This window comes from Phalangium opilio, unplaced genomic scaffold (assembly GCF_054372755.1).
Source record: "Phalangium opilio isolate 3A_F unplaced genomic scaffold, DU_Popi_V2 ptg000082l_1, whole genome shotgun sequence".
In the NCBI taxonomy this organism is placed as follows: domain Eukaryota; kingdom Metazoa; phylum Arthropoda; class Arachnida; order Opiliones; family Phalangiidae; genus Phalangium; species Phalangium opilio.
The window spans coordinates 12,487,227-12,497,901 of record NW_028324189.1 but is presented as its reverse complement, the minus strand read 5'-3'; the positions used below and the strand labels follow the sequence as shown (position 1 = coordinate 12,497,901).

Sequence of the window (10,675 nt, the reverse complement as noted above, 5' to 3'; positions counted from 1 at the left end):
TGAGTTGAAATCCTTAACTTAAAAAGTCAACTTCTTCGTTTGTTTGTTATACCTTTAAAACTTTTAACTATATCGTAGATTTGAACATTACGATTCGTGTTTGTCTTTTCAGCTTTTTAAAGCGTTTCTTCAAAGATTGGCCAGTATCAAGGTAAATAATTTCATCGCGTGTTTGAATATTTCTTCGTTAATCTTAATAGGGGTCTTTAACATAAATAATACTATTTAAAATAAAATTTTTTCGCACGTGAATCGAATGAATTTTAGCGCGAGATTTGCTAAAAAAATTGAGCGCGAGAAATGGAGCACGTGCCACTGATAAGGCGTTACGCGATTGGTTGGAGGTGTAAATTTAAAATTATTTATCAAATCTCAAAACTAATTTAAAAGTTTAAAATCATTCGGAGATATTCCCCGCATGTTTCACTTATAATTAGTAGAAGAATCGAGAAAAACATAACTTGATATTCCTTTTCACCCTCATTTAAACGTGCAAATTTTTACATAACTTTCTTTTTCATTTTAGGCTATCGCTTGTAGATTAGGTGGTATGGCCAAACAAGTCAGTTCTCTTATGGTAAGTTAAATACGTCATCATCTATCTTCTAATAACATATTAGTGACGATATTTGTACATAATATTTTAGCACTGCACCAAGGGAAAATAGTGAATTTTCTAAATGTTATGTAATAATTGTTCTAACAAATAAAAAGTTATCTTTGAATGAAACTATAATTTGTGTCTTTATTTATTAAATAAGAAAAACCATAAGTTTCTTCGCAAAATGAGAATATAACTTTGATTATAAATGTATTAAAATCTATATCTAACTGACTGACTGATATCAGCTTAATGGCATCTTGCAAAATGGCTAACTAATAAAAAAAATGTCTGGGACAGGGTGCTTTCCTACTAGTTAAGAATATATATATATATATATATATATCAAAGCTATTGAGATGCGTACGTCTGTGATACAATAGTTTTTCAACGTAGCTATAGCCCCGTATTTACCACATATAAGGGTACAATCGAGGGGATAATCACTGCGGACTGCACATAATTGGCTTACACGCTGTATCTTTGACTGTACAAAAGGTTTTCCGGGTGATGTTTAAAGGCCTATACTCTAGACAGTGTTAAATACACCCGTTTTACATCTGAGCTAAGACCATTAAAACCCCGATTAGACACAGATGGACTGGAATGAAGATAGAGCGTTTGGTTCCTTGTGGGAATCGTCTCTCTAGCGCCACGCCGCGACCAATATTGAAACTATTTCCAATCAAACAAACAGGCGCGTGAAATAGCAGACGACATTAGGCCCGTTAAAGCTCGAAAGTCTATGTTAGGTTCACTTTTAGAAAGTTGATATTTGGGGTTTGGTATTTTGTAGAAATTAATGCCTTTCATATGGGATTTATCAGAATAACATTGATAATTTTTACAAACTCCGAAAACGCACCTATTGCTTGGCATCTTAAATACCCAAACTAATCCTTTAAATTACTTATATGAAAACGAAAATAAATGCCGAAAAAGCGGAGAGGAAAAACCTAACTGTACATAGACCGTATAATCATAAAAATTCAACAGAGCAGACGACATAATAAAGGTCACAATGATCTATGCTTTGAAAAGTTTCGGGACTCTCCCGCTAGGGGCGACGATACGCGCTGAAGTTTAAAGATAGGGGTTTTAGCTTGTCATTCTAGTCCATCTGCGTTTAATGGTCTTAGATCTGAGTGTGATTATCCCCTCGAGTACATTGTTCTTTTAGTATTTAATGACTCTATTGACTTCCAATGCAAGATTTCGATGAGAAGAGTTTTTAATGAGTATTTACCTTTGTACACCTGGTTTTTCAAGTGCATTAAGATATATAGTTTAAAAATATAGAAGGTTATCATCGTGCCTCTATAAGAAGATCCTTTCCAATTCCTATTGAGCTATATGGCATATAATATTTTCATAAATTTTAATTTAATCCTATTAAATAATTAGTGTTGTTGCCTAAACTCACGCGCATGGTAAATATTTATATATAAAAGGAAGATTTCCAAAACTTATTTCATTATGAATTGTATTTTAAATTTTTGGCCGACAACATTGCAGCTTTAGACTCCTGGATTGATTTGAACTTTTTAAAATGCTTAAATTGCAGCTAACTATAGCAGTTGTACTTTTGTACTTGGTTTGTAATGTTCTTAGCAGAGAAGATTGTGATCCTGGAAAAGGCATGTGCAAGAAAGTTCCTAAAGCTTTCTACCCAAAGTTGAAGAAAATATGTTGTGAGTGAACATGGATAAGAACACCCTTGAAATTGTTTGATTCGTTATCTAGATTATTCAAAGTCATAATGATAGCCTTGGTTCTTTACTTTAAACTGACAATAATCGCGATTAAACTTGTTCATTAAGTAGAGCACAGTCCTTTGACCTTCATTTAGTCTTTGGAATTAATTTTGGTAATGTAGATTCTAAAAAAACTTATTTCTTCGTTTCAGCCAATGTGGAAGAATTCTGCTTATGCATGATGGACAAAGGAAAACTTGAAGTATGTATTATAAAGAGGTGTATCATAAGTTTATTATAAGATATATGTTCCATAAGTATGACACCATCTATAATTATAATGCTAGAGACTTATAAATTCGAGGTATAGTAGGGTATAAAGGCAATTAGGACATGATGACGTCAATTAAGAAAATAAAGAGATATGATATGATATAATATAATCTGCATATAAACATCTCCGAGTTACATTTCGTTACTATAAAGATTCCACGTGTCGCTTCTATTATTTGTTTATATTTATTATTCCTTATTAATACTCTTTTTTACTCTTTGTAGAAGAAAACCATTGACACAGTTAAAGGGGTTTTTGAAAAACTGCAAGTTTGCAAAAAAATGCCTGACCCTTCAAAGTTAAAGGTTAATTAATTCTTGCTTGATCTAATTTAATTTAATTTAATTTAATTTATGGACAAAATTATAATTCTTTACACTTTTCTTAGGAATTTTTATGTTTTCTATGCGATATGGAAAAAAATGAGGTAAGAGAAATGTTACTAGATTTGTCTGTCATTCTGTTAGTAACGCGTCAACATCCGTTTTTCTTTCCTAACGTATTTGTAACTTTGATATATTAAGTATCATCATGAGTGAATCATATACTAGCTCCCTATAAGTTACTCAGTCACACTGGTCTAATGTATCCAGCATTTTCTTCCGAATAGTCGAGAGGAGGGGAGGCGGGTGAAAGTGATAGTAGACGGCGCCCTCTCTTAGGGCTTTGAAATTAATGTATGGAGAACTTAAAGTGACGATAGTTCCAAATGGTATTAACGGTTTTGGAGGTTTTGGTTTCTTTGCGTCACATTCATTCTTTTGCTTATTTAAAAATAATTTGGGTTTCACAACAGGCTTCGTTAAAAATGGGTTGAGTCTTTCTTTAAGTTTATCTATTAGTTCTTTAGACGCATTATTAAAAAGTTTAGTAAGGTTTACGAGATAACTATTAAGTTGTTGTTTTTCTTATTTTTTGATAAAGTTTGGTTCTCTCGCCATAAATAGTTCCTGCCTCTGAACTTTGCCTACCAAATAAAAATTCTTAATCCGTAGGCATCGCTCTGAATTTAAATGAGTTTCTTTCATTTAGGCTTTGTCAAAAATATCCAAAATTCTGCCATTTTAATGCGAAAAAATAAAACTTCCTATTGCGCCAATTACCCTTTAAAATAATTTCAAAGATAAAATACGACTGTGAACCGTCCGCAAGCAATCACAACATTTCTAAAACGTCGTCTGCTTATACTAACTACCTTTCAGTTCAAAGTTTCATTGGTTGATCCCCTTTCCGGGTTTTTACCGGAAATACGTAAGCGCCGAGAGTAGTGTTATTTTCTCTCACTGGGGGTCGCATATAGGTAACACTTTTTTGGCGGGAAGAAAACGCTGGATACATTAGGCCAGTGTGGCTGAGTAACTTATAGGGAGCTAGTATATGATTCACTCATGGTATCATAATGTGGTCAGTGTTTGAACTTATCAGGGTGTGGAATTAAATCCACCACCAAATTGCATTCGTTATCGTCTCATTTAAATGTTAAATGTATATAATATAAAGGAATGTTGAACATGGAGTAGAGATTAGGCTTTTAAAATTTTAATATATGGCAATTTGACTAAAGGGGGAATGTATAGGGTTAAAATATCCTTGATTAGACCAAAAATGGCGGGATAACTTCAAATTATAGTATTTTTTACTAATTATAGGAGCTGAGAAAATCTTTAGATAGACTGGCTGGCAAAGTTGAAGCCCTTATGGTAAGTTTGCAAATATATTTATGCTTCAATATATAATGGTTCAAATAGACAAACAAATAATAACCAATCATATTGGAAAACGAATTAATTTGTTAAATTTTAAAATTTCTTCATCTCAATACAATTCAAAGTCTAATAAAACTAATCGTAATTACAGAAATGCACCAAGTAAGCATGAAGGAACTAATCACAACTAATTACACTTTGTATATTTAATTATACTAAAATGAAAATTAAAATATATTATAACTAATATTGGTTTTCCGTTCTTATATGAAATATTGAATTTTTCATTTCCAAAAGTAAAACGAAAGAACTAATGGCACGTCAGAAATAGATTTAAATATTATTTGAACCAATTAGTACTACTTCACGCAACCCAACTGTTCAAACTAAAAAGAAAAATAAATAAATATTCTATTACATATATATATGACATTGAAAATTATTAGTATATTTTTCATTTCAATTTTTGATTTATTTCAGCTGTTCTAACAACACTGGGAAATTCTAATTTAGAATTGTATTTTTAAGAGTAATAAAATTATGTTGTGAATTGAATTACGAAATGATACAAAATTGGTATATAAGGCCCATATTTCTAAAGGTTTCCAAACTTACACCCAAAATGAAGAAGTTTGCCATTAAGTTTTTTCTCGGAATTTTGTGGGCTAATTTTTTTCTAACTTCGGCAGAAAATTCACTATGTAAAAGTATACCAAAAGCTGTTTACCCGAAAATACGATTTCTTTGTGGTAAGTTACTTATCTACAATTCAATATATACTTATTGAATATTGTTTTTCAATAATCGAATGGTTCCCCTTAAATTCCATAGCTTAAAGGCCGACTTCTAGCGAACTGAAAACCAAGCAACGAGACCAACAATGGAGCGACCTTGCCGATTTTCGAATCCCCGCTGGGGCAAAAGTTGGAAGGGTTTTAGATAACTCAAAGCCGTGCTATGAGGTTCTAGCGAACTGAAGATGAACAATAGAGAATTTCCTTCAGGGGAAAGCAAAAATTCGAGAGGAAATAAACTTAAAACGATTTCTATTGTTCATCTTCAGTTCGCTAGAACCACATTGCACGGCTTTCAGCTAGCGAGAACCCTACCAACTTTTGTCCCAGCGGGGCTTCGAAAATCGGCAAGGTCGCTCCATTGTTAGTCTCAGTGGCGTCGCTAGGCCTTTTTTGGGGGGGCTATAGCCCCCCCCCCCAAATTCCAAACTTAGCCCCCCCCCCCAAATTCCAAACTTAGCCCCCCCCCCCCAAATTCCAAACTTAGCCCCCCCCCCCCCAAATAATCCGTAAACCCTACCAAAAATTGCTGTTAGCAACCTAATATTACGTAGCAATATATGAAAAAAATTATAATGATAGATTCGTTAACTTTCATCTCTGCAGAGATGAATTTCAATATCAAGCAATACAATTTTGAAGAAAAGAACAGATGGAGACAAGTAAAATGTTTCATATTCTTTCGAAACGAGTCCCAATAGTGTGGACTAAAAGCTAACCAAAACTAAAAATAAACTTAAGACGAGTGAAATTCCTTCATAATCGGTTCCGTAGTTTTTATCAATAAAAGGTTGTATATCTTTAAAGGAATGGTTCACCCATAAACTTTTTTTGCTGTAATCCCTTTAATTACACCCAAAACTAAGATTTCGAGAGTTGAAAAAATTTTACATAAAGTATATTTTAAATTAAATCAGAAAAACTAATTGCATTGAGGACCTTATAGCGCCTGTATGGTGCTTTTCCGCAAAGCCAGAGAGACTGCGATACGTCACTCTCATATATTAATTCAGTCCTCCATCTTATTGGCCGAGGTATCTATAGGACAAGCTTCTACTAAAAAGTAAACTCGACTATTACGCGGTTGAGCGCTAGACCGGCGACAAGGTACTTTGGTAGCGCCGGTAGAGCCGTAGTCAAGCCTGCCCGTAGAGACCGCCGTAGCAAAGGCCTAGCTAGCAAAGAGAAGGGAAATATTAATAATATTAATATTTCCCTCCTCTTTGTAGCTAGTACGCAGCGAATCGTGATTTTGATGCACTATAAGGGTACTTTTTTTTTTTTTTTTTTTTAATTAGAGGTTTCAATGTAAATTGGGTCCCATAAGGGTCCGCGACAAGGATGCGATTATTCAGGTTTCAGTATTTGAATAATCAGGGAAGGAAATGAGGTTTACTTGGGAGGTGACGGAAGGGGTGTGGGGGTCAAGTCACCTCCGGCGGACACGGGGCAGTCGGCACCTATAGGGTAGGAGCGCCGACATGTGTCTTATTCCCTCAACCTTTGCCGCCCAGAAGCTTGGCTTACAGGAGTGCGCCACACTCCCGGCCTATAAGGGTACTTACAGTGATCGGGAACAGTATAAAAACTAACCGCACACCTAGAGTTAACAATCTGACAGTCTTTTATAATACAACTCGGCATTTCGGCAATTAATTTTGATTCAAATTGATCAACGAAACGACTAACGAGAGCTAAACATACTTGAAGACGAAATACACCACTTCGACATTCTGTTGCGCGCATGCCCGATGCCCCGCGCTCGAAGCGCCGCAAGGGGAAAGACTGGAAACTGCTCTTTGTTACCCCTACTAGCAAAAGCGCAACCCCACGCGGTTTTTTCCCTGCCCATCTTAATAAGTACTAGTTCGCAGTAGCCCGCTGTGGCGCCCTAGGTAATGCCAAAGTGGTGTATTGTCAGACTTAAAAAAAAAACCGGACCTAAATTCTTCTGCTTGGAGTGCTAAAATCTCATTGGCTAAACGCTATTTAAACCAGCCAGTCATCTGGCAGGTCTGGAAAAGCACGACAGTGAAGTTTAGAGATAGGGGTTAAGGGTTTTGTCCATATAAAATTTTATTTTAATTATAAAATGAAAACTATCGCTAATAATTTAATTTCAGTAGTGCCACTATCTTTATAAAAGTACTATTGACGCTAAGAGACAAAAAACGTTTATGGGTGATCCATTCCTTTAAAATACGAATAATTTCACGTTGACACAAATTTACGGATAGTTTTAAAGGTCTACACATTTTCCAATGAACCCATTATGCAATTTTTTATTAATTTCTTATAATAACTAGTTTGCCCAGATTTAGCCCCCCCCCCCCAAATTTCAAACCCTAGCGACGCTACTGGTTAGTCTCGATGCTCGGTTTTCAGTTCAATAGAACTCTTTTCGTTGGAAGTCGGCCTTTAAAGATTTGAAATAATAGATAAATTTGAGAACTAATTAGCTAGTTGGGTAATTTTTAATTTTAAGAAATCATTAGATTATGCGATTGCAGTTCTACCAAATATTGTAACTATCTCGTATCTTTTACACAGACAACATGCAGAAATTCACAACCTGCATGATTCAAAATAATGCTTTAAATGTAAGAACTTAAGTTAATCTGGTTTTTAAATCATAGTCGAGTAATTATACTGACTATACTAACAGCTTAAACTTGTTAACTATTACAGGATGAAAGTGCCGCAAATTTGCAAGCAATTTTTGCTAAATTTGAGATATGTCCCATGCCACCAGACAATAATGTATTTTTGTATCAAAATAATTAAGTTTAAATTTAAGTTTGAGTATATAATTCTTTGATTCTATTACAGGCAATGAAAACTAAATTATGCCAAGTGACTGATAATAAGGTTTGTTGATTGAAATATTTTTTAAATGGAAGTAGATTTAAATTTATGAAAATATTTTCTATATAGGAAGTACTTGATATTATATCAAAGCTTTCGAACAAGGTTGGGGCTCTGTTGGTACGTTAACGAAATCTTAATATTAGCCATGTTATAATATTAATTAACCATATTTAACTTGGACTTAATAATTTAATATTTCAGAAATGTTGCAAATGATAAAGATTATAATGATTTGAATAATTAAATGGATAACTTCAAAGTTTGAATAAAGTTGTATTAAAAACTTATTTGTTGTTAATTTTAACCTTCGTATATTAATTTATACAGATTTGCTAATTTATTCATATTTAAAAACTCAATAAAATAATTCAAATTAACAATTCAAAATTGGCAAACAAAATTTGCCTAATCCGATAATTTTTCAACCATGCTAAATTAATTGTACGTGAGCCAAGGACTCACCTTGGGCTACAATAAAAACTATCAAAAAACGGCACTAAAAGTTACTAAACATCTATACGGCTGAGAGATCGTCACTTTTGTTAAGTCATATTTTTCTAAACAAATTATTCAACTTCGGATTATTTTTAAAGAAAATTGTCTAGAACTTAAACGGTTTTCTCCCTCTTTTTTAAAAGATAAATAATATAATAAATATAATAAAAATATATTTGATTGTCTGTAGACGTATTTCAATGCTATATGGGCTATTATATAAAGGATGTACTGGGTGGAGTCATTATTTAAACGACTTAAAAAACTATATATATATAAAAGCGAATTGATGCCAAGTTTTAAAATTATTTAACATTCAAATATGGCTAGGTTTAGTACGTTTTTTAAAGGGTTCTCTAGTGGGATATGTTTAGTGTTAGTACTTGTTAATGGTACTAACATTGGACCTTACAGACCACAAGGATTTAACGTGGAATATGCCATGACAATGGCTGGAATTATCCCGGATATATTGCCAAATGCTCCCAAGAGCTACGTTTGGGTAATTAAGAAATTTCTGATTTAATTTAAACCCCAATTTTAATTAAAAACTTGGTTTTTAGCAATTGAGTTTAATTTCCGCGCGCCTTCAGTTTTAGGAACGGTTTTAGTTTTGGTTAGAGAGAGTGCCGTCACCTATCCTTTGAGACGCGAGTTAATAAATTATCTTAGTTAATTTGATAAATTACGGGTAGGTAATTTATGAAATACAGCTTTAAATTACCAATTAATAATGTATCGTAATTTGACAATGGTATTTACTCTGTTACCAACATTACCAACCGTTTTTGTCGATGTTTTTTTCAGGTATTATTGGCGCGCAAAACCTACATTTTAAATTTTAAAATTACTTTGAATTAATAATATAAATTTATCTTCCAATTTTAAATTTGTAATTAACGTGTCTGAAATCAATTTAATTTTCCGAGTATTTTAATCAGTAAAAATTAAAGGGAGTGTAACAAGTTAGGTCTCTAAATGGAACCTTTCCAGTACGGAAAGGGTTATTGATTAGATGTACACCCTTAATCTATAAAGGGAGTATGAAATGGTCAGAAACCAATTTTGATTAAAAAAACTATTCCCCTTTTGATGTAGAAACTTAGTGGTAGATTTTATTAATTTATGGGAAAACTTATTACAGGTTGAGTACTACGGAAGATTTCCAGTTTTATTGGGAAACGAACTAAGACCTTCCCAAGTCAAAGACAAACCATTCTTTCATTACGTGGCGGAAAAGGACGCCATGTACACAATCGCAATGATAGGTAAGTAATTAAACTGACCATTCACATCTAACATAATCGGATTTAAAAACTTACCATTTCGTAGATCCAGACGCCGTGAGTCGAAAGAACCCAAACATCAGTCAAGTCCTACATTTTTTGGTGGGAAACATACCCGGTAACAACGTTCACGGTGGTGACATGAGGGCAGAGTACATAGGAGCTGAACCACCCGAAAATACCGGTAATGTTAAATAATTAATATTAACATTAATTAAATAATAAAGATTAGTTTAAATTTAATCCCGTGTAAAAACCAACCGCTCGCAACGGGACCTCGAAAGGAAATGATGGTAAAAATTCGATAAAAATTATTTTTTAAAGTACGACTCATTTTAGGTCAATTTTTGAAATTAGGCCTGCAGTTTTTTACCAATTTTTTATAGCAGAGTCGAAAGGAATTCCAATACATTGTTTGTAAGAATACAGTTAATAACTGAATTTAATATTTAATTTCTTAATTAGGACCACATCGTTACGTTTTCTTCGTATTTAAACAACCTGGTCAGGTTGAATTTGAAGAGGAAAAAATTATGAAGGACAGTGACCTTAGTACCAGAATCAATTTCAAGATCAAGGACTTCGCTGAAAAGTACAATTTGGGAGATCCAGTTGCTGGAAATTTCTATTTCGCTCGTTACGAATATCCGTATCCAAGTTTTTACAAAAAATCATCGGGTTTCAGACCCAATTACTATCAGCACTGGTAGTCCGTAATCCCGTAAAAACACGTGACCAAAGATAAACAGACCCTTTTTAAAAGTCAGTGGTGTTCGACCACCTTGTCTTCCTAAGACACTGTGACCCCTCACCCTTTTGAATAGCGTCATGTTGAGTATATCTAGTAATATATTGTAAATTAACTCTTGTCTTTCATTTGATTAAAAATTGTCTTTA

The 10,675-nt window shown here is 33.5% G+C and overlaps 1 protein-coding gene and 1 long non-coding RNA gene across 2 annotated transcripts; both read left to right on the top strand.

Moving 5' to 3' along the window:
* Positions 1-7,080: 7,080 nt before the first annotated feature.
* On the top strand, positions 7,081-8,333 carry LOC149651771 (uncharacterized). The gene is made up of 5 exons (XR_016370831.1): positions 7,081-7,729; positions 7,818-7,889; positions 7,959-7,997; positions 8,064-8,114; positions 8,325-8,333. It is a non-coding gene; the product is annotated as an uncharacterized LOC149651771 (long non-coding RNA).
* Positions 8,334-8,814: 481 nt separating this feature from the next.
* Positions 8,815-10,488, top strand: LOC149651770 (protein D3-like). The gene is made up of 4 exons (XM_089846974.1): positions 8,815-8,994; positions 9,637-9,760; positions 9,825-9,962; positions 10,244-10,488. The coding sequence occupies exons 1-4, from the start codon at positions 8,815-8,817 to the stop codon at positions 10,486-10,488; spliced, it is 687 nt and encodes a 228-aa protein (XP_089703100.1).
* Positions 10,489-10,675: the final 187 nt, after the last annotated feature.